This window comes from Marmota monax, unplaced genomic scaffold (assembly GCF_021218885.2).
Source record: "Marmota monax isolate L192 unplaced genomic scaffold, Marmota_monax_Labrador192_F-V1.1 WCK01_AAM20220418_F8-fsc00027, whole genome shotgun sequence".
Taxonomy (NCBI): domain Eukaryota; kingdom Metazoa; phylum Chordata; class Mammalia; order Rodentia; family Sciuridae; genus Marmota; species Marmota monax.
The window spans coordinates 12,309,602-12,334,859 of record NW_026694617.1 but is presented as its reverse complement, the minus strand read 5'-3'; the positions used below and the strand labels follow the sequence as shown (position 1 = coordinate 12,334,859).

Genomic DNA, 25,258 nt, shown 5'->3' with positions numbered 1-25,258 from the left:
TTATCAAGAGACTCTCATTATCTGGCAATTACCTTTTTAGGAATCATTGATCTTTATCTTTCAACTTGATTTTCCCTTTTAGTTTCTTGTTGAAATGTTTGTTTGTTTAACACACATTTACCAGCTACTTGTCCTGGAATGTATGTGTTGGAAGCTAGGATTACAAACAGAAAAACAGAAACCGATCCAGGCTCTGCCCTCAAGGAGTTCAGACGCCTGGCAGAGAGCAGACAGCTGGCGACCATGCAGTGCATGGCACCTCCAGCCGGGCGGAGAGGGGAGGAGACCAGCGAGCATGGATGAAGATGTGAGTGGAGTCAGAGATGAGGCAGAAACTGGTGTGGTTTATTAATGCTTGAGTGTCTCACTCTCACCCGCTATTTAATGTCCCCGCACTGGGTAAGTGTTTACAGGTGTTGAATATTTGATGTGAAGGGCTCTCTAGGCGGTGTCAAGAGGACTTGGACTTTATTCTCAGCTGGAATTAGGTGGTTACTTCTTCCATTGCCTTCATTGACTTAGAGCTGCAGTCCAGAGACATAGTTTGCCAAGGTTGCCTAACAGGCAGCTGTTCTCCCCCACTGTCACAACGCTAAGGAGACTCCAGAGAGTGAGCAAAACTCATTATTGCCTCCAAAAATCAAGAGTACCAGCCCTGTCAGCAGGCAGTACTTGGGTTAGTACTCTTAAAAGGCAGAAGTTAGAGACCTCCTGATAACTCATGCATATTGGACCTCCCACTTCCTAAAATGAATTACTTTGCTTGTGGCTTATATACTTTTGACAATTAATATTTAGGAGTGTTCAGAGCTGCTACTGATTATTTCTTTGTTTTTTTTTTCCCCCCTTTAATAATCCCCAAATTTCAGGAAGAATTTGGTTGCTTTGAGAAATGTTTATATTTCAAAATGTCTGTCTGGGCATTCTTACTTACAATAACAAAAGCCAATTAAATGAATGAATTATATGAGTTTATATTCTTTTTAAATTATATTCAATATTATTCATATATCATGGGACATGTAATATATATTTAATTTAAAATCTCATTTCTAGAGACTCATTGCTTTATGCTAGAATTGGCCCGTATCATTCACAGATTTAATTTACCCAATTTAATTTCTGTGATTTTTAGGCCCACAAAAGCCCAGGACTTATAATGCTGTAATTGCACAAGCTAAACTTTGTATTCTCAAGATTAAAAATGCTTCATGAAACTACCCAGAAAATCTGAGTCTGAGTGTCTCAAGAATACCTTGACTCAACCTGCCCTCTTTTTAGCTTCCCCACTCCCATCCTCAGGCTTCCATGTGTCAAAAAAAATGGCACCCTTATGCATCAGTTGTTGGAAGCTGTTTCCTTTGGCTCCCTCTGTCTCAGCACGGGCCTATTTAGTCATAAGGCCTGGGCTCCTATGTGTTAACATCTCTTGAACACCTTCTTTATTTCTGGCCATTTCCCCACCTCAACTTGAGTTTAAGTTGCTGTCCTCATTTTTTCAGCTGATGGCAACAATGGACCAATAGTTCCCCCAGTACCTGCTGCTTGATCCTTCCCCTCTTCCACAGTACAGCCAGGGAAATCTTCTAAAAACACAACTTCCATTGTCCTTCAGACAAAACTTTCATCTAGGTTTTGGCATCTCCAGTGTCCTGTCCAGCTTCAACTTGGGTCCCCTCCCCTAGCCTCTAACTCTTAAACCACTCTGGGCTGAACTTTCCTCACTTGCTCTACCTCTTAGCCAGGATACTTGCTCCTCCCTCTGCCTGAAAAGCCTTTGCCTCTTCTACTTTGCTGAGACCTACACTTTGTGAGGTCTTTCCACAAAATTCAATTCCATGGCAGCATTCCATCTGGGATTACCAGTTTCAAACAGGTCTTAGTGGGAAGAGTGTTTTCCCCAGTAAAAGGAGCGTGTCTGCCCCGTTTGCTGTTGCAAGTTCTACATAATTATTAGGTGTTCAGGAAGTGATTGAAAAACAACACACATATACAAAAAAATGAAACAGGAATTGAAGTGCAGGCAAGAGTAGATCCAGGTCTAACGGAGCCCAAAGAGTATATAGGGGTGGGGACCTCTTGAAGAATAATATAAATTTATAAATACAAACTTAGTTATGAAAGTGAAAATGTGTTTGAAACAATAACAGAAATCATGACAAATTACTGGGTCTTAGGTGATTCAGGATTATTTCTTCTGAAATAATAATTTCATTATCCTCGTGTTGGGGATTGAACGAAAGCCTAATGGAAGGGAAGCAAGCACTCTACCACTAAGCCGCACCCTAACCCTGAGATCCTAAGTATTTTAAAGAAATACTTTCAGAGAAAGGTTACCTAATTCTAACTTGGCTTTCCCTGCCCCTCCCCCAAACTCTCTACAATTCCTGAGTACCTCAGGAAAGGCCCTGAAATTTATGCTTTATGGTCATTCTGCACCTGCGTGGGGCCTCTAAACTGACAAACCAGTCCAGTTGGCCACTAAGTGCTACTATCTCACAGTTGATCTTGTTCACTTCATAGACACCTTTCTTATTTAAATTGTCCTCATCTAGCAGATAGAGGAAACATTGAAATCATGCTATATTGTCATTTGCAAATTTGGGAAACTAGAATTATTTAATTCTAGCAAATGTCAAAGAGCATCTGCTATTAACAAGCTATTCCTAACTTGCTTTTTTCATTGCTGTTGTTGTTTTTTTTTTTTTTTTTTTAAGTCTTATCCGATCTCTGTCATTGTCCAGGTGCAAGGTCACTGCCTGAAATAAATCCAACAAGGTTCTCAGTTACACAGAATGGTTTGGGTTCTCAACATTTCTTACAGATGGTCTGTAACAAGGCTGCTGAGCAAATGTAATGGTTGTGAAGGAAGTTAAGCTTCCGACTTTGTTCAGTCTGTTTTGCCGGGAGCAGCTCAGATAGCTGGAGAGAGGCTCCCAGGGGAGAATGTCAGGCAAAGGTCAGGCTCTAGATAGACAACAACTGAACAGGCCACAGGGATTAGATGAGAACTGGCAATTCCCTTATCAAGTCTCACTCTCAGGCTTGGCAAGTCAAGAAAATCCAGCTCTGCCAAGTTGTGGTAGAGAACATGAGTCAAATTTAAAATTGTTAGAGCTATTTATAATAAGGTTTCACAATTGTATAACATTTGTAGTTTACAAAATACATTTTTGCACAGTGTAGCAGGCAGTATAATAAAATGTGATCTCCATTTAATAATCTTGTGTCCTGCCACTTACTCTGAGGAAAAAATAAACGCTATTAACTCCATATTGCAAAAGATGTGAATAGTTTTTGAGAGGTTCAAAGTCTCTTCACATATACCCATCTAATAAGTGATGGGTATAGTTATGTTCCATAAGTCCAAGAAGCTTCTCACACTGAAGTTTACTAGTTTGTCATTTCAAAATGTGTCAAAGTGAAAGATGCATAGGTTGAAAAGTGTGGGTTTGTATACCGGTATACTGCATCTGTACTTGGTCATATGTATAGCAAGGCCGATGATGATTTATTTGTTGATCTGACTCAAACATGTCAAAGTGAAATATGATTATCTCCAGAAAAAAAATCCAAAAGTGAGAAATATCTGAATTTTATCAATGTTTATTAAATCTCATATAACAGACCATGAACATGGCATTCGACTTCCAAAACAGGAAACAGATTTGATGTACACCACTCGAAGGTCTGATAAAGGAAATTTTACCTGGCACGGACAAGATTTTTATTCCTTTCAGGAACTACCTTAGTCCCAACCCTGCATGATGATATCACTGTTTTGGACAGTTTGCTCACTGGGGTGTCAGGGAGAAACTTGTGGAGAGCAGGCACTCAAAACATGGATCTTTGCCTTGGTGTAGCTCCCTGTTTGTGGTCATGACAAGTGCTACCTTAGAAATCTCCAAGTCCAGGCTGGGGATGCAACTCAGTGGTAGAGTGCTGGCCTAGACTGTGGGAGGCCCTGGTTTGATCCCCAGCACCCTGAGGGGTTGTGGGGGAGAGAGACAGAGGGAGAAAAACATCAAGTGCTGCAGGCAAATGGTAATTTAAAGGACAGAAAAGGGGACATCCTGCTGTGAAGAGGGGGTAGAAAGGTAAAGTCAGTGTCAAAGTACAGGAATCAGAGGACTCAGTGTGCCAGTTAGAGCTTGAAAGCTGGACTGCGGTTACTGAGCTTTTTCATTTGCAGTTTTATCCTGCAGATCAAAGGCACTGCCTTTTCCTGCAGACTCATGGCTCCTAACTGACCTTTACTTCTATGCCTCCCCTTCCCTGTGTTCTGGAGAGCCACAGCCTTTTGAATGTTTGCCTCTGATTTTCTCCAGGCACTTATTTCTCCTAGATTTCCTTTCTGGAGCTGGTTTTAAATGGTGTTATAATAAAAGACCCATCCTACTGGTAATAAGATCCTAATCAGATTTGTGTCCTTTATGGGACAGGAAACCTTCACTTTTAGCTCTTCAATCTATATGTTTTTGTACATTTGATTTTTAAATTAAAAAAGGAAAAAAAACTCATATTACAACCAGCATGCAAATGTGGGAGACTGGCAGAGCTTAGCTGGGGTGAGGGCCAGTAAGATCAGTGAAGGCAGCAAGCATGGTGTAGCCCTTGAAGGCTTCATCTTTGGCTTCTAATGGTCCCATCAGCATAGCAAACCTTATAAATCATGCCCTGATTGATAAGAGCCAAATGCTTTCCTCTGAGCTGGAAGACTCCATTGTTTAGCTGGACCACCTCATCAAGGCTGTAAACAGAGCATCCAGCATTCACCTGTCAGAGACATGTGCCTTTTATTTTATTTTGAAGTAATATTCTTTCCTCTTCTTTCCTTTTCTTTTCTTTCCATTTCTTCCTCCCACCCCCTCTCTCTCTTAACCAGGTGTGGTGATGCACATCTAAAATCCCAGCTACTCAGGAGGCTGAGGCAGGAGGATTTCCAGTTGGAGGACAGTCTGGACAATTTAGTAAGGTCGTGTTTCAAAGTAAAAATAAAAAGGACTGGGGACATAGCTCCGTGATAGAGTACATGCCTAGCATGTGCAAGGCCTGATTTCCTTCCCCCAAACACACACCTGCACACCTACACAAGAAAGAAAATGGTAATTTTTAAGATGTGATTTATACGCTATAAAAAACATTCACCTTGATGTAGAAGTTTAATGATTTTTTAAAAAGTAAACTTACCAAGTTGTGCCACCATCACCAAAAACCAATTTTAGACCATTTCTATTGCTCCCAAAAGATGCTTTGTGTCCATTTGCCATCAACCTTTTTTCCCTACCCCCACCCCCAGGAAACTACTAATCTGTTTTCTGTTCCTTGTTTGAATATTTTAAATAACTGGAATTCTGCAGCTTGTGATCTTTTGTGCCTGGCTTCTTTTCACTTAGCCTAATGTTTCTGAAGTTCATGCATGTTGTAGCATGTTGACTAATCATACTCCATTGTAGGAATATGCAACATTGAGTTTTATGTTGCTAATGGGCGTTGAAGTTATTTTTGTTTTTTGGCTATAATGGACGATGCCCTCTAATTCCCAATGAACTAAAACTGGTGAGATGAAAAGAGCTTTGGCTTTGGAATCAGGAATCCCAGGCTAAATCCTAGTTCTGGCATTTACTATCTTAATTGCTGCAAGATTGATCTCCTTTTATAGAGAGTGGAGGTAATTCAGATCTTTTCTGCTCGGTTCCTAGAGTGCTTATAAGACTTAAATGAGACAATGTATGTAAAGTGCTTTGTGTAATACACAGGGGAAATGAGAGACCTTGCTATCCAAGCAGTCTTTCCAGATGTGATGAAGTGGACCAGATGTTTCTCAAGATTCTTTCCACATTTATGGAAAAATGATTTAGCCTTTGGGCTCTAGGAAATATTTATGCATTTTTTTCCTATGGGGTCTTCACTGTCTTTCTCTTATGAAAGCCTGTTACTTAGAAAGGTTTTAATATCATCCTACTTCTCTTAAGTTTACCTACTTTTTAAACTTTATTTTAATCATCGGATAACAGTCTGTGTTTCCTGTTAAATATCGTGTTATTAGATACACAAGAGTCACTGTCAGAAGTGTACAGCTCTGTATCATCAATGTTCAGATTTAATCAGGGTACCCTCCAACTCCCACACTCAATTTAGCCTCTTGGGTACCTCTAAGAAGGGAACTGGGTGAAGGTTGAGGGGTCAGAGAAAAGCCTAAGCAAGTTAGCATTTTTAAGTCAAAAGTGAGTGAAATTGTGGCCTCATTCAACAATATTAATCCAATTGGGTAACACACACACACACACACAAAAAAAAAAGAAGTAAAAAAAAATGGGATATTGGTATCTAACACTGAATCAACTCTAAGATAAGTGTCACTTTTGGTACCCTCCAACCTTCTACCTCATCCAGCATTATAGGTTGCTTCCAGGAAATTGTAGTTTAGTCTCACTGGCAGTTCCGGGTATGGAAGACTTAGAGATTGAGAGCAATGGCTGCCCCATTTGCTGGAATCTGAAGCACAGAATGTGAATTCCTGTCCAGGACCTCTGGTGGAATTACTGGCTAGACCAGCGTTATAACTCAGGCACTCCAGTGCCCAGATTCAAATTACTAGACTATCTCCTTTTGAAAACAGCAAATCCCCAGACATCTCTAGCACTCCCTGATATTATATAACATGGTCACTGAGGTCAAATAAGTTGACTCTTTCTACACATCTTTTCCTCTGAGAAGCCCTTTTCCACTAGTAAATAGTTGTTGATCAGGACTTTACAAAGCAAAAGAAGATGTGAGATTTTATGTGCTAGGGACAGTTCTCTGCTGAGTTTTCATCCTGTGAATGTTGTCAAATAATTTTGAGATGATAGTGAAATTATTTGCATCCTTAACATTATTATAATGCATCCTTAACATTATTTTTCATATTCTCAGATCTAATCATGACCACCTGTGGTCCTGTACTATAAGACCAAGGTTGTTGTTGGTGGTGCATACCTATAATCTTAGCAATTCGGGAGCCTGAGACAGGAAGATCACAAGTTCAAAGCCAGCGTCAGCAACTTAGTGAGGACCTGTCTGTTAATAAAATATAAAAGAGCTGGGGGTGTGGCTCAGTGGTTAAGCACATCTGGGTTAAATACCTGGAACCAAAAAAAAAAAAAAAAAAAAAAGACCAAGGATGCTGACTTTTGCAGCTCTGCCACTTCCACTGCCACTGTGTAATAATAATAATGAAAGGTTGGGTTTCACATGCACTTATTCGGTGTAGGACATAATGCATCATAAATTTGTATCTTGTTCAGAATAAAAAAATTATAATTTGCAGAGCTTGGTTCAAACTGTATTTTTTTAAATGTTAAGAAATGGTTTAAACTGTATTTTAATAAGATTTATTTGGATGCTTCACTTATGATATTTAAGGTAATCAGTATCTTTTGCATTTTTTATGTTTTTTAATTGACAGAAATGTATAACTTTATGATGCACAACCTATTTTGAAATATGTATACATTTTTGTGGAATGGGTAATAAACATGCATTACCTCCCATATTTATCATTTTTAATGGTGAGAACATATAAAAATATATTTTTAGTGATTTTTCAAACATGCAGTGCATTGTTATTAACTATAGCCAATCTGTTATAGATATCTAATGCTATTCTTCCTGTCTAACTGATACTTGGTATACTTTTGATCAATATCTTCCCATTTCTCCCCTACCTCCCAATCCTTGGTAACCACTATTGTACTTTCTGCTTTGGAATTTGCTTTTTTTAGATCCCACATATAAGTGAGATCATGTGGTATTTGTCTTTCTATGACTCATTTCACTTAACATAATGTCTTTGAAAACAAAGTACATGTCCTTGCCTACTGCATTATATGACACTGAAATAACATGACATACTACAAAGCATGTATATACATATGTGTGTACTATATTAAATATGTAGGTCAAGCACATGTACTTATGCATAAGTGTATATATGTGTACATACATAAGATTAATTTGGTTAATACATAATTTGGAGTATCTTTGAATTTTTATATGTCCTAAATAATTTCAGATTTGGAAGGTAGTTATATATGTAGAGGAAATATGACTTGGAACCAAAATTTCAATACTAATTTGGATAAAAATTTTGTTGTCAGTGTCAGCAAAAAGGCTTAAGTGCATACTCTACATCATGAGAATCCATCTTGTGGTTTCCAGGCTGCCCAATTATACAGTTGCGATATTCTGCAGTGTCATTCTATTGCCTGGAAATGTGTTCTGTAATTACTTAAAATGATTGAACTATATTCTTCAGGAGGCACTCAACTTCAATCTTTCAATTTTTTTTTTTTTTTACCCAGAAATGGATATATTCTTTGATTTTGGTGTACAGGAGAGCTAAATAACATCCAACTGAGAGTTCAGATCTGCTCTTTTCCATCCAGCTCTCTGGATGACACAAAGCAAAAGCTCTGCAGTGACTATAAGCAGCCACTGAGGGCTCAACAGCCTCCAGGCTCCACCGTGTCAGGCCACAGTGGCTGAACTGGCACCACTGTTGAATGTTTGGCTCTCCTAGTGCTGACTGGGAGGAGCAGCTGTTGCCCTCTCCCAGATAAAGTGACACACACACTCTAGGAGAAACAGAGTCCTAATTAGATAGGGATTAATTACTTTTTCCATCCAGTTCTCTCCAAAACAAAAACACTGCTAGAAAAGTCCAAAATGTGATGAGCAAAAGATCAATCTGTTCTGAATACAACAATTACCTCAGTTTCTTAATCTGCATTTTCCTCCTGCTTCATAAATAGCAAAATAACCACTTTGATAACTTATAGCATGTGCAGTTAATTCACATCTTTATATCAAAACATTTCTCGAATATATTTACCTAAAAATACATTAGAGAAAATGTCAAGGTTTAAGTGTACTAGTTTAATATCTGAAGTATCATATAGCCGACTTACTACCTCATTATTATATTTTATTAGAGAAATATTTGTAGACAACAAAGCATTTTAACCACAAATAAGAAAACAACAAAGAAATTATGCAATCTTGTGCACAAAACATTACAGTTCAAATTAAATACATGAAGTTTAATTTCTATAAAAATATGTCCTCTAGGAAATACAAGATAAAACTATAGGCCTAATTATACAGCATTTTAAAATACTCATTTATCTTTAAAGATAAGCTAAATGCAATATGAAAATTTTACAAATCAATGAGGTGCTACAATTGAAAGAATATAGTCATTCAAGGTAAAAATAAACATAAGAAAATACATTTTCAAAATCAAAGAATAATAAATTTAAAATATTACTAAGATTGTGCAATCAATTCAGAAATTCAAAACTATCATTTTACCATGAGGTCACTGATTATTTTGTCCGGGTCTTATATAACATTCACATTTTTAGAGAATGTATTTGACCCTGAGGACACACTGGGAAACACAATGATATAGAGGCGCCCCTCACAGAGCTTCCAGTCTAGTGGGAAAGACAGGCAAGAACAGAGGCTCCTACAGCACAGACTGAGAAGTTTAGGGCCAGAGCCTCCCCTCCTCCAGGAAGTAACACCTCACCTGAGATCTGCAGGGTGAGGGTGAGTCAGTCAGTCAGGTGAAGAGGGCCAGAAGGAGGTAGAGAAAGAGTTCCAGGTGGAGGGAGAAGGAAATACCAAGACCTCTAGGTGTGAGAGAGCATAGTCTATTCTATAGCAGTGATTCCCAAACAAACATCCTCAGATACTTGCTGGGCCACAGGGAAATTTTCACCCGTCAACAGGGAAACGAGGACAATGCAATAAGTTCTTTCAAAGCTAAAGTCACTCAATTTTTATGACTGAATTTATGATATCTTATTTTCTGTCATCCCAAAATATATATGCTCTCTTTATGAAATGATGGAGATCATAAAGGGTGTGTGTGTGTGTGTGTGTGTGTGTGTATATATATATATATATATATATATATATATATATTTAAAGATAGATGACTCTATTTTTTTAAATTAATGAAACAAATCTATTAGCATATATAACCCTGAAGTCTGGGAATAACTCACTGTTCAATGAATAAACTTCTAGAAAGCATATAATACAGTTATAGGGGAGAGAGGAAAGTGAGACATAAAGAGGAAGGCAGTAGGAGTGAGATAGTGAAGGGCCACATAAGAACTTTGGACTTTTATTCTATGAACAATGGGAATGGTTTTAAGCAAGGCAGTGAAACTTCTTGCATTTATAAAAGATCATTCTGGGATGTTGTGTGCAGAATGTGTGTGGGATAGGGGAAGACAGCCAGCAGGCAAGCTAGAGAAGCAGCACTGAATTATCCTAGGAAAAGGATCAGAGCCAGGCTTAGCACCAAGCTGGTAGAACTGAGTAAAAGAAAGATCACTTCAAGCAATACATTTTTTTAGGATGTGGTGATCGGTTACACTGGGTGAGGCAACGAGGAGGTCAAGCCTGAGGTTTAGTCTTTTTCTGTTGAAAACTAAGTTAATCATTGTGCTGTTACATTATAAAATGTAAGAGAAAGGTCATGAGTTTAACTGGGGACATGTTGAATTTGAGGTGTCTTTAGGCTCAAATGTTCATTGGGCTAGTTGCCTACACAGGTCTCAGGCACATGAGAGAAAGCTTTTTTTTGGATGTAAGTGCTGTAGTTTCCAACAAAATTATTGCAATCATACAAGTGGATGAAATTTTCTAGAGAAAATATTACTAAAGGATTGGCAGGAATTGAGAGTCGTAGGAAGAAGCCAGAGATAGAGCATCCAAAGAGGTAGAAGGACAGCTTAGAGAACAAGGTATCCATAAAGTGAAAACCAGGGAGGAGGTAGAACTTCAAGGAAACAGCAGGCAACAGTGTAAGATGGCACAGGAATCAACCAAAAAAGGGACTGAAAGGTGCTCATTGACTTCAGCAATAAGGAGGTGGTGAAGGACCTTGAGAAGAGCAGGAGAGAAAGCAGAGTGCCAGATTATAGTGTGTGAACCTGTAGGCAGGCAGGAGTCCTTTCATACAGAGAGACTCTCAGAGAAGAGAAATGGGCCAGCAACAGATGGGAGGAATGGGTTTGAGAAAGTGGTTATTTGCTTTTTAAACACAGACCCTTGATAGTGCATATTGTAGGAGCCAATTGATAGGGAGAATTTAAAGACTTGTTGCAAGTGAAGACAATCATTAGAAATTCAAATATAGAATACTGACTGTCTTAAGATAAGGCAAGGTCTTTATGTACCATATGGTGTTCCCATAGGGACACAGTACACCTATAACATTCTCAGTGGATTTAAATACACTTAAAGTTGTAAAATGATCCCAATAAATTCTCTGGGGGAATCACATTTTAAAATATTTAAAAATCACATTTAAAAATGTTATTTTTAAGCTATGGCAATTTTAGCTCCCGTCCATAGAGATCATACTCTTTAAATAATAAGTATCTTTGAATAGCTGGTGGTAGTGGAAGTTTTTCCATGGAGGCTGGCTGGCAGAGTCGCTGGAGTCCCATAAGTCTTCGAATTTTTAATCGGCACAAATGCTTCAATGAACAAGGATTCTCTAAAAATGAATGGGGGAAATAAGCAAAAATTTAAAACAACACTAGTGGATTGACCTATAAAATACAGATATTTTCAGACTAACATGAATGAAAAACAGAGATGTACACTTTAGCAACTGGTGATTTTCATTGAAATTATGTATTCTAGACCACTTACATTCTATTTTATTCTACAATGTAAGCTCCATGAAGGCAGGGATTTATTTTGTATCTGTAGGAACAGAGTCTAACTCATAATAGATGTTCAACTAGAATTTATCAAATAAATGAATGAATTTGAGAAAGCAAATGCTTACATCTGTTTATTTCTTCTTTAGAACTGAATATTATAGAGATATTTTTCTTCCTTCCTCCCTCCCTCTTTCACTCTATTTGATGAATAATTATCCAGGAAACATTAATATGAATAATTGCATAATTCTTGATTATTCCACGTGAGATTTGTTTCCAGGATCTGATACCCAAACACTTTATATTTTCATGAAAAATATACTAACATTCTTCATCTATCTTACATAAGCCTTTATTTTTAATTCTTGCTTTAATCTAAGTTATTACAACAATACTGATACGTCACACCAGCAACATGAACTAGTACAGGGGCCACAAAGCACGCAGACATAGGTGTGGCTTCTGGATTCAGCTGACTTGGCTTAAAATCCTGATTCTGCCACTTTGTGTGAAATGACCTTGGGTGCATTAATTAACCTCTGTGATTTTAGTATTTTCATCTATGAAATGCAGATAACAATGGGACCTACCTCCTAGGGTAGTTTGAAAATTAAATAATTTAGTTCATATAAAGTATGAAATAAGTGCTTGGCACATTGTAACCATTCAATAAATGTTAACTATCATTCAATAAAATAATAAAAGTGATCACATTTCTCTTTCATTTGAGACTATGAACATTGAGATAATCTCTTTTAGAAATCAACACATTTTCCAAAAATTGCTGAGACAAAATTATTGTTACCAAAATAGGCAGAAAAAATTCACATTTTTACAAAAACTACAATTTTACTTTTTCCCCTAACATCCTGCCTTACAGATATCTGGAGGAATCCTGACATCCAGTGGTTGATCATGCTCATAGCAATCAACTGACAGGCTGCAGTAATATATGATAGAAACAAACAAACCAACAAAACTTCCTGGCATTATTTTTACTTAGATTGTCTTTTTTTTTTCTTTCTTTCTTTTTTTTTTTTTGGTACTAGGGATTGAACCCAGGGGCACTCGACCACTGAGCCACATACCCAGCCTTATTTTGTATTTTATTTAGAGACAGGGTCTCACTGAGTTGCTTAGCGCCTCAGTTTTTGTTGAGGCTGTCTTTGAACTTGAGATCCTCCTATCTCAGCCTCCCAAGCTGCTGAGATTACAGGCATGCACTACCGTGCCCGGCTAGATTGTCTTTTTTAAAAAGCATCAGAATTGGGGATTCTTTTGCAATAAAAACACATGGACAGTGAATTCCCCTATAGAAGCAAAATCTGTGCTGTCTGCAACAAAAAGTATAGTGGTATTATAGAAACAGCTTGTGTTTTAACATAAGACAGGAGTTCAGATCTTTGCATTGTTATTTTCTATGTCTATAATTTTGGGTAATTAATTTATCTTAGCCTGAGTTTCTCCCCCTTTCCAACCTCCAAACTGTTTAAATCTTTTTATTGTGAAATAAGATACATATAAAGAAACTACACACGTGTATAGTTTCATAAGTCATCATAAGTGATTATTAGGCAAACACCTTTATTCACCTCCCAGGTCAGGAAATAGAACTCTGCCAGCTACCCCAGAATTTCCTCTATGGGCCTTCCCATCTTCATCTCTTTCTTCTGCCATGAGTAATTACTACCCTTATGTGTATTGCAATTATCTCCTTCAAAGTTTCATCATCTAAGTGTACTATCCCTACACTAAATGTACTAAAGATATGGACAATACTTTTAAAAAAACATTTGATTTGTCCTGTAAGTCTCTTTAATCTGTGGCTCTGCATTCCCTTCAGTTAACCTTTGAAGACCCCAATGACCTGTCCCACAGCCCAAGTTTTGCGGACGGCATGTGATAGTACTTGCAACTCAGGGCCCACTGTCTTCTCTATTTCTTGATTAGACTCAAATTTTATCTCTTTAGCAGAACTGTATTCTTCCATTCAGGATATAATGTGACACGAACAGCAGTTAATACTCAATGACCACATCCATTAGTTCACTGGGGACTACAGAAGGATGACATTTATTTATATAATTTCCTTTCCATTAATTATTTGAAATACTTTTATAAAGGAAAATTCTTGCTCTCATATTCTGGTTAGAGTGGCATGAATTATATAAATTAGATAGAATAGTTTAAATCCTTTCTTTTATCAATTTCCAAGATAACAAATCGATTCTCTATCATCCTTTGGAACTGACCAGTTTTAAAATATCATTTATTTAAGACTGGGTATGTTTCTTCTCATCAAAATAATGATCTCCTTTGGGGTCATGACACCATCATGACCGGGGTCCTGAATTCTTTTGGTGTGGTTCTTGTAGTCTTTGAGGGGTTCACTGCTATTGATGTGACCAGGTGGGTGTTCCAGGTTCATCTTGCACATTTCCTTCCCCGGATCTGGAATCACCCATTTCTCCACCACAGTTTCTTTAACTTTTTTTTGTTTGTTTATTTTGGAGTGGGGGTTCAAGATAACTCTTCCAGTTTTGCAGAGGTTCCTGCTCTGTTAACAGTTTCTTTGTTACCATATCCAAAAAACTGGTGGCTTGTTCCCTGAGGGCTCCTTATCCTGTTTGCCACCCATTTTTATGTGAACTGTCTCTGGTCCCTGTCCTGCTTGATTTTCACTGCTTCTAATGCGGGCTTCAGTCCAGGAAGGGAGCTCTGAGAGGTTAGTTTCAAAATCCACAGGATCTAGGCTGTTTTGTAATTCTCTCAGACTTAGCTTTATTATTATTATTATTATTATTATTATTATTATTATCATTATTATTATTATTATTTTGTGGTGCTGGGGATTAGAACCCAGGGCCTTGTGCATGTGAGGCAAGCACCCTACCAACTGAGCAATATCCTCAGCTTAGTTTTTAATTTGTAAAAATAAGCATATTATTCCTTATAATATTTCATGACATAGTTTGCGTATACATTTCGATACTTTCCATAAACTTACCGTGTAATAAAAATAACACAAAATAGCAAAATGTATTCAATATTTTTAATATTATAGATACCAGTTAGACACTTTACATGCATCCTGCCTCTTTCTCTCATCCCCTCTCTCTGCTTTTGGTGCTTTGATCAAATACAAAGTCTAGTGCATGCTATGCAAGTGCTTTCCACTGAGCCACACCCTCAATCCCACACGTATCTCTTTAAATCCCCAAGACAGACTTTTTTTTAAAAAAAAAAACAAAAAAACAAACAAACATTTTTTTATACCTTTATTTCATTAATTTATTTTTATGTGGCGCTGAGGATCGAAACCAGGCCTCACACATGCAAGACAAGCACTCTATTGCTGAGCCACAATCCCAGCCCCCAAGACAGACTTTTGAGGTAAATATTAACTTAGCTCCATTTTGCAATGGAAAAACATAGGCATAAAAAATGTAAGTAACTTGTTCAAAGTCATAAAGCTGCTATCATTATCTTGGAAATTTTTATAAAAAACAAAATTGATACAATAAATTATTGCTTGTTTCCATGAAGCTATCAGCCCCAATCACATCTATACAACATAACCCAGCATCCCGAGACCTAGGCATGGCTTGAATTCCACCCCATCCAGTCTGACTTCAGAGTCTAGGCTCACAAAACTACATCATTCATCAGACTAAGATTTCTGTTTTATTTGCCACAAAATCTCTTCTATTATAGAACTCATTCCAGGAGAAGACTGATTTAGATACATCAAGAGTGCCAGATTATTTAAAATGTCATGAAATGTTCAATGCTACTTTTTTAAGCTCCATGGAATTAATGTTCAAGTAAGTTTTGAGAGTTCATTTTCTCAAAGTCATACTTTGAAAGAGAAATTCTCCAATCTATGATTTTTTTTTCCTAGTTTCTATTTGTATTTGGAGTCATTTAAACTGTAAGTGTACTTTCCTTGAAAGCACATTTTTTTTTTTTTTCTGTGTTGGGTATTGAACCCAGATGTGCTTTACTACTGAGCTCCTCTTTTTTTTTTTTTTTTTTTTTTGAGATAGGGTCTCCTTAAATTGCCCAGACTGACCTTGAACTCCTGATTCTCCTGCCTCAGCCTCCCAACTAGCTGGGATTACAGGGGTTTGCTGCCATACGTAGTGTGATTATAAGCATACCCTGCCTATAACACAAACTTTTGATACTAGGATTTTGTCAATAAAGACCCAAGAGACAGTATGTCAAAAAATAATTCTAATCCCTTCCATTTCTTCATTTACTATGTAATTATATACTAAGTATTAACTACTCTCTAGGCACTATGCTAAATGTTGAGAATACAAAAAGAAACAAGGAGATCCCTGTCCTCATGGAGAATGAAGTCTATGTATTATACATTATAGAAGGTAATTTTCCAAAAATGAGTTCTAGCCAGAATATAATATTATTCATTGTACAATTAAAGAGTTGGAAATATTAAGAAAACATAAAATTTGTAACTCCAAATGAGGAAGTGTTAAGGATGATTTAAAAATATCTTAGATAATTCTGAATAAACACTAAAAAATATCAGAGACATTATACACATTTTTAATAAAAATAATTGTAGGAGAATTTTATTTTTTACCTAGTATTTGGCGGATTTCTGGCCATTCTCTCTGTACTTCTAATGCAGACTTCAGTTTAGCACACAGAGGAACATAATCCATGTAATCTATCAATATACGAATAATGCTGCCTACCAGGTGTTTCATCCATGGAACTGTAATAAACTCACAGAACTGAGAAAATTGATTAAATTTAATTTAGCAGTACTTTTAATATGCTCATATGTAAACATATACATAAACAATTTGTTATGAAAAGTTACGTCTTTGTCCTTTTCTAGAAAAGAAAACATCCCTCCTTGGAATGAACAAAGGTGAAAAATTGCTTGTTTTTTGAACTAATAGTCTTTAAGACATATAGACATGGTTCTGACATGATTCTAGTCAATACAGCATAGAAGAATCATGCTTTTATCCATTTAGCCCCAATATTCCACCAAATAAGCATAAATAATTATTTGCACATATTTCATCTTCTTTATATCCTGTTCCAACTGAAGAAAAAGAAATAACATTTTCTTGGCTAAATGTATGCTTGTAACCCTATATCATTGCAAATAAAAAAATCAAGAATAAGAAATACATAAAAATTAGAGCTGATTTTTCTTTTCTTATAATACTCCTAAACAAGTGAAAGTTTGAGTTAGGCTACAGGAAACACGTTTTTCTTAGGAGTACAAGAAGCCTCCTCTAGGAGAGATCATATGGTAGGCCAAAAAAACAGATTAAAAATTTAAGATCAAAATCATTTTAAATATGTTTTCTGACCATGATGATCTAAAACTAGAAATCAACAACTGGAGGAAATTCAGAAACTTCAGCTAACATATGGAAGTTAAAAAGCATACTCCTGAGTAGCAATGGATGATGAAGCAATCAAAAGGAAAAAAATAAAATTAATATTAGAGATGGTGAGCATTTTTTCATGAACTTGTTGATTGATTGTATGTCCTCCTCTGAGAAGTGTCTGTTCAGGTCCTTGGCCCATTTGTTAATTCGGTTATTTGTTATCTTATTGTTTAATTTTTTGAGTTCTTTGTATACTCTGGATATTAGGGCTCTATCTGAAGTGTGAGGAGTAAAGATTTGTTCCCAGGATGTAGGCTCCCTGTTTACCTCTCTTATTGTTTCTTTTGCTGAGAAAAAACTTTTTAGTTTAAGTAAGTCCCATTCGTTGATTCTTGTTATGCAAATCAAATCAAAACCACCCTAAGACACCATCTCACTCCAGTAAGATTGGCAGCCATTAGGAAGTCAAACAACAACAAGTGCTGGCGAGGATGTGGGGAAAAGGGTACTCTTGTACATTGCTGGTGGGACTGCAAATTGGTATGGCCAATTTGGAAAGCAGTATGGAGATTCCTGGGAAAGCTGGGAATGGAACCACCATTTGACCCAGCTATTGCCCTTCTCGGACTATTCCCTGAAGACCTTAAAAGAGCGTACTATAGGGATACTGCTACATCGATGTTCATAGCAGCACAATTCACAATAGCTAGACTGTGGAACCAACCCAGATGCCCTTCAATAGATGAATGGACAAAAAAAATGTGGCATTTATACACAATGGAGTGTTACGGAGCACTAAAAAATGACAAAATCATGGAATTTGCAGGGAAATGGATGGCATTAGAGCAGATTATGCTAAGTGAAGCTAGCCAAACCCTAAAAAACAAATGCCAAATGTCTTCTTTGATATAATGAGAGCAACTAAGAACAGAGCAGGGAGGAAGAGCAGGAGGAAAAGATTAACATTAAACAGAGACATGAGGTGGGAGGGAAAGGGAGAGGAAAGGGAAATTGCATGGAAATGGAAGGAGACCCTCATTGTTATACAAAATTACATATAAGAGGTTGTGAGGGGAATGGGGAAAAAAAACAAGGAGAGAAATGAATTACAGTAGATGGGATAGAGAGAGAAGATGGGAGGGGAGAGGAGGGGGGATAGTAGAGGATAGGAAAGGTAGCAGAATACAACAGTTACTAATATGGCATTATGTAAAAATGTGGATGTGTAACCGATGTGATTCTGCAATCTGTATTTGGGGTAAAAATGGGAGTTCATAACCCACTTGAATCTAATGTATGAAATATGATATGTCAAGAGCTTTGTAATGTTTTGAACAACCAATAAAAAAATAAAATTAATATTAAAAATTAAAACATTTATTAGACTACTATAAGAGTTAAGATGATGGCCCCATACGAAGAAGAAGATGCAACTCACCGGATTATCTTTAATTACACAAGACGTCCATCCTGGCAGTACTTCTTCCTCTACTTCTGACCACACGAATGAATTTCCAAAGATGTCACCATGCATGCAGTCAAAGCACATCTCCACTTGATAGCCATTGTTCAGCAACAGCCTCATCATGACCTCATCATTTAGGGCATACTGAATGGCACTGGGGAAACGGGTGTCATTCACGTGCATAAAGTAACAATTGACATTAGCCCCATGGGAGAGAAGCAGTCGGACAATCTCATGATTATTGGCCCTCACTGCCACAAGTAGACAGTTGAGGGGATCTAGGTTTGGGTCTGCACCTGCAGCCAGAAGGACTTCTGTACAATGGATGTCATTATTAGAGACAGCAAAATAGAGCGCAGTCTTCCTGTCATCGTCATAGTTCTGGGAAATGTGGTCAGCAAGAAGAGCGTTGACATCGAAACCATTTTCAATGAGTAGTTCCAGGCACTGGGTATTCTGTCCATCGGCTGCTGAGTGAATGGGAGTTAGCCCACTTTTCCGAATTGCATTTTTGGATGTTATTGGGATAAGATATTTCAGTGCACTAAAACAAACAACAACAACCACCAAATATCCCATGACATTAAGAAAATCAAGAAATTGAATAAACCCCCTTCTTTACTATACATGTAAATATAGTTCATTTGGTTTTCCTTACTTTCTCTAGATAACCTTACATTGCAATGTTTAACTTTTGTACATTAAGCTACTAGTATTTAATGTAATTTAGTAAACTTTGATTTATTTTTCTTCTCTAAATATTCCTGGGGAACATCCAACATCTTATATTTCTTATATTTGGCCCTAGATATGATTCCTCAGGACTCTTCTCCACACTCCTTTTCTTTTCTAAACAATATAATTCTTTTATAAGCAACCAATGCTAATCTTATAGAAAATATAAAAGAAAGTAAACCCTTGTCATGACATAGAAGAACTCTTCATAATCTTGACAATTAGAATCATGGAGTCATTGGAAGTGAGCCGGAAGTGACCCTGGACATGATTTAATATAGCCTCTTTCCCTAACAGAAGGACAATATGAAATCTCCAGAGGGAAAATGACTTGTCCAAGGTCACACAGTTATACATAAAGAAAGGACTAGAGATTTGACATTTTGAATTCTCATAAATTATTCCTCTCACACTTGTTTTAGGCAATCTTCTTTAATGTTAGCTATGGTACTTCTCCTTCCATACAACTTGCTGTTGAATTATTAGTTAAAAAAAAAAAGTCTTTAAAAATTCCATCAAATTTATACCAGTCCAATTGAAATCACTGACCACAGCTTATGTTTCTAAGGACATGTGATAAATAGTTGTGAATTTCACACTTGACTAACCATTTAGATATGCAAGAGAGCCACAAGCAAGGATAACTTGATCTCTTGTGCCTAATTCAGAGCTACCATGTGTGAATTTATGAACACTGGGAGTAAATCCAGGTAAACTTTAACAACATGTCACTTAGCGTCAATGGTGCGTCATTGGCCCTTTAACTTAGCCACTGTGGCCACCAAAAATGATAAAGACTAAAATGATAAATCTCAAAATGTTTTGTTTTATTAGAAAATCTTTGGGTTACATGTTTTATAAACTACATTTAATTGCTTAAAACCATCTTCTCATGGTGGGTAGTTCAAAATAGTGATTCTAAACTTCTATTGGTGTGTTGATTTTAGCACATTTTGTGGTTTCAAAATGTATTCAACCATTTGTATGGAAAATATCTAAAAATGAAACTTTTCTATTCTAGAATACATTTACTATAATGTTACTATAATATCCTGGAGATGCTGGAAAATCATTGAATAACGGAATGAAAGGGCATTCTTTTTACTATTAAGGTAGTATAAATTCATTTTGTGAATTAGAAAACTATAAAAAGGTGAAAAGCCCAACAAGTTACAAACATTTAATTAAAAAACTTGCAAACATTACCTACTTCTTTTTGAATTTGGGGGAGTATTGTGTATAAAGAGACTTGTGATTATTCTGTATTCATAATTTTGTGTTTTCAACTTAAAATAACCACCCCAAAAGGTATCACTTACAGATAATGTCCCTCGTAGGCAGCTCGGTGTATAGGGAGATGCCCTGCTCTGTTGGGCACATTTCCACTTCCTCCATACTCCAGCAGGAGAGCAATGCAGTCAGGATTACCGCCCCCGGCAGCCTCAAACAACACTGATGCCCCATCATCCGCCAAAGCAAACACATCCCCACCTGGCAGTATAAAGCACATTGTAGCAGGTGACTAGATGGTATTGTTGATAGACCCCTTTAAAAAAGACTTTTTTCTTTTTTCCCCCTCTGGTTAGTACTTAAATAAAAAGTATAGCATCTGTGTTCTCAATATTCTCAATAAAGAGTAATGCAACATGCTTTTGTTTTATTAGAAAATCTTTGGGTCACAAAGACTGTCAGAGAAACCAGTCAATTTCCACAATGGACAAATGATTACAGATAAAGGGAACATGAGGCTTTTGAATGTAATGACACCAGTTAACACTCTCTACTTCAATTCAACCAACATTTATTGACTACCCTTTCTATTGAAGTACTGTAGGTGAGCCTAGAATGAATAACTCTGACTACCTTAAGATGTCATCAGGGCACATGAACAATGTGACATATGAGCTCCACCAGCACTGGGAAACATACTGTAAGGGCAACAGGATGGTGTTTGAACCTGGCTCTGATGCTGACTTTGAAAGTCAGGAAAACTTCTTTGCACCTACCCCTCTGCATCTGTAATTGGAGTAATACAGTTTATTTTATAGGGATTTTCTGATAATTAAATGACATTATGTTGGGAGACAAAAATATGTTTGTTATTTTTCGATAGAGGATCCCTTGGGGATCATGTGGTTCTTGCCTTCATTTACCAATGAGGAAACTGAGGACCAGTCATTTAAGCAAGTAGGCAAGGGTCTCACAAGGAGTAGTTGGCAGAAACCAGTTTAGGAATTAAGTTTCTTAACTCCTGGCTCTTTAGTTACAAAAAGCACTTTGAAGGTTTAAAGCAGGAACAAGATCACAACCTGTTGGGGAGAAGATTTAGGGAGGAGGTGTCTTCAAAGACAGACTTTGATGGTGTTGGACAGCATTCCAGAGGAGGGCAAAAACCTGATCCAAACCCCAGCACAGGGAATACTGCTAGTCTGTTTTGGTTGGAACATGGAATACAAGATGGGAATAGTGAAGCATAAGCTTGGAAAAACCACTCAAGTTGATGCAGTAGATTTTCTGAATAGTTCACACTGTGACTGCTGTCCTTTTGGAGAGGAACCAAGTTGCAGTATGTAGCATAGCTTCTGTCTTGTGGAGATGGGAACACTGGAGAATGGTGGAGAAATGATTGCCCTGGTCCAAGAAAGATGTGAGGGGCCTGACAGATGGAGAGACAGACCCAAACTTTCAGTCCTGGTTGAAATAAGTTATTGTATCAAGAAGCAGGAGAAGAAGAGGATTTCAGTGTAGGAGAAGGGGAGGGTGAGACCCTGATGAGTCATCTATGTGAAAATCGAGCTCTCTATAGAAAGCAATCAGGGCTGGCTTTGTAGATCTGTAGGTCACAATGTGTTGTGGAATGAGGGGTAGGTCTGAAAGCCTCACGCCCAGTGACATTCAAGGGGGGTGAGAGAAACTCCTGAGAACTGTAGGAGAGTCAGAGAGCCAGGACAAAAGCCAGTAAAGAACAATTCCCTTTACATACCTTTGTGGATTAGATGTTCTAACACATCACAGTGACCATATTCAGCGGCCACACCTAATGGTGTGACTCCAAATCCATCTCTCAGGTGGACATTGCCTCCGTGGCTTAGTAGCAAAGCTATGATATCTTTCCGGCCTTGCTTGGCTGCTTCGTGCATTGCTGACCATCGCTTGACACAGGGCTGATCAAGGTTGGTGTTGTGTTTTATCAGAGTAGACACCATGTTGTAGGAGCCCTGTTTTACAGCTTGAGAATCATTTTAAAAAGAACATCCAAGAGTAAGCATATTAACATGGATACTTGATGTGGTATTAAACTAATTATCAAGTTTAATATTACATAGATATTAGCTTTTCCTTTTTATGCTACTAGGGGATATTGTATTTCTCATACCCATATTTCTAATTCTAGAGTTTGCAAGATGACAATTTTTTTTTCTTTAAGACTCACAGGAGGGTAGGAGTTTCATGGGAAATGCATGTCACCAGGATAGGATGTCATGTGCATTCTTTAAAACTTCAAATAACATCTATTGTTGAATTCTATAAATTACATATTTGAAATGCTTAGTATAGTACCCAGTATATAATAGGATCTTAGTAAACTAGTGTCAGTATTGTTTTATAACCTTGGGACCCTAGAGCTGCATAAGTAGATGGTATGTATCAAGTTTCCTCCATAGACACAGATTTTCTTTTTTCCCATGCAAAGACAATTTTTCACTACACCTATTACTTTCTTTTCTTTTAGTACCAGGAATTGAATCAAGAGGTGCTTAACCACTGAGCCACATCCCCAGCCCTTTTTTTTAATTTGAGAAAGGGTCTTGCTAAATTGCTTAGGGTCTCGCTAAGTTGCTGAGGCTGGCTTTGAACTTGTGATCTTCCTGCCTCAGCCTCCCAAGCCACTGGGATTACAGGTGTGCACAGCTGTACTCAGCTCATCCCTGTACTTTCAATGGAGGTTAATAATAGTGCTGTAAAAAACCTAAGTAGGTCTGTTGTTCTAAATGGAAGTATGTGACAGTTAATGAAGCACAATTCTAAGAGGGTCACTAAATCAAATGTCTCCGCCCTCTTGTTTGCCTCTAATATTTGAAAATACACCGTTAAAAGAATTTTTTTCTCCCTTCCTTGGATTATTAAGACATTCTCTATTTTATGGAAACAATACTGTAATATGTCACGCTTTTTTTTTCTTGTCATTAGATAAAACCTTGGTAATAAACTAGTCAGATACATTCACTCCTATTCATCATTCATTCATTCAGTTCATGCTAGTTGTGTGGAAGGCTCTGGGTGAGTCACAAGGGGACTGTCTAGAGGAGAAGCTTCAGCTGTTTTCTATTTGAAGAGACATTCAAAGCCTGGACCTTTGTTGGAAAAGGCAGGAGGAGCTGTGAGGCCGCATAGAACATTCTGGGCAGGAAGGAGGCAGAATGTAGAACGGATCTAAAGTCAAAGGGAGGGAAATGGCTCCAAACTGCCTAACCAGAGGACAAGACTATGCCTACTTCCTTTAGAGGCAGGTTCTCATTTTCCTCCTCTCAATGTCCAAAGTAGAACTGTTGACAAATGGCTCTCTCTGAACTGCCCATCTGCCTCTGGCAGCTCTAATTCTGGTGAATTACCTCACCCTGGCTGATGGTATTGCAGGGCAGGCACCAAGAAAGCTAACCCAACTATGAGGAGTATGTCCTCATTTATCTTGTTGCTTCTGTTGCAGTTTTTTTGTAACTGGAAAAAAAGTATTAAATAATCGACCTCTTCCCTCATGCTTTGTTTTGCTCTTGTTTCACTTGGAGTGTATATTGATTAGTGATTAGCCTTTCTCCATGAAAATCACAGCATACCTGGCTGTATTCAACTTAAAATAATTTCTCAAAAGTCAGAACTTCATTTCCAATTTAATTTTTTGGATCTACGAATATATTTTCCACAGAAATAACAGTACAAATAGCAGGAAAACACTCCCAAACTAACTCACCAAGACATTTTTAGCCAGTAAATAACTGAAAGAAAAAAAAGAAAAACTCACAGGGCACAGTATTGGTGTAACATAGCAGATTAAGTAAAACAAGAATTTAAAAACTTCTAGTTTCATATGTATACATTATATATTTTTAATTCTTTAGAATTTAAAATTCTAAAACGTAAGATTCTTTAGTACTCTTTAGGATATCTTCAGAAAAAATTTAAACTAATTTTCACATTTTAATCTGTAATAAGTAATAAGTAAATGCTTAAAGAAAACCTAACTTAAGTTGAAGAATTTCAAGACTTAGATGAAAAATTTTGCACCCATTATAGGCACTTTTGAACATCTGGGGGTTTTTTTGTTTGTTTATTTTTGTTTTCCTTTTTATTTTAAATTTATCATTTTCTTCTTTTCCCTTGGATATTTGTGTTTTGCTCATATCATTTAGTTATCAGCTACAAGTGATTTTCTGACTCATAAAACATACAGAGAAGAGAGACTTTTCTGAGGGATCTAGACAAAGGCTGGAAGATTGAAAGAGGAGAGGATGATTTGAGAGAAAGAAACTATCAGCAGTGGAATGAACTGACATGTAAATGGTGGAAAGTAACGGGGAACAGAAGATGGTGCACCTAAGACACAGTGCCAAACAGTTACCTGAGCTTCCTCCCTATTCTGGGCTCCACAGGCCAGGGTAAGCTTGTGCCTATCCAACTGAGGAAAGGTGACACCAAATCCTAGGGTATGGGCAGAAAGGGAATCCAAGAGAAAAAACAAACCTCGATAAGTGTCAGATCATCACAAATCAAATATATACTACTCAGCAAGCAACTGTGTAACATGACTGCGATACATCAAAGGCTGACAGGGAAGAAAGGACCTGGAGGGACCAAAAGTAACTATTTTTATTTTTTTGCTCTCTACCAATATTCTATAAATAGAGACAAAAATGAAGGCATGAGGCTAAGAGTATGTAAAAAACGGAATT

General features: G+C 37.3%; 1 protein-coding gene across 2 annotated transcripts in view; it reads right to left on the bottom strand.

Moving 5' to 3' along the window:
* Nucleotides 1-8,951: 8,951 nt before the first annotated feature.
* Asb15 (ankyrin repeat and SOCS box containing 15) overlaps nt 8,952-25,258 on the bottom strand; it is a 33,586-nt gene continuing 17,279 nt past the window's right edge. The window contains exons 7-11 of one of the 2 annotated variants that reach the window (XM_046422544.2): nt 22,294-22,539; nt 20,630-20,801; nt 18,549-19,119; nt 16,342-16,495; nt 8,952-11,560 (exon numbers count right to left, since the gene is read on the bottom strand). In XM_046422544.2, the coding sequence (XP_046278500.1) occupies nt 11,388-11,560; nt 16,342-16,495; nt 18,549-19,119; nt 20,630-20,801; nt 22,294-22,539 (1,316 nt within the window). In that variant the 3' untranslated portion in view covers nt 8,952-11,387. The remainder of the gene's footprint in view (nt 11,561-16,341; nt 16,496-18,548; nt 19,120-20,629; nt 20,802-22,293; nt 22,540-25,258) is intronic. The other variant, XM_058572134.1, reaches the window with a different exon arrangement.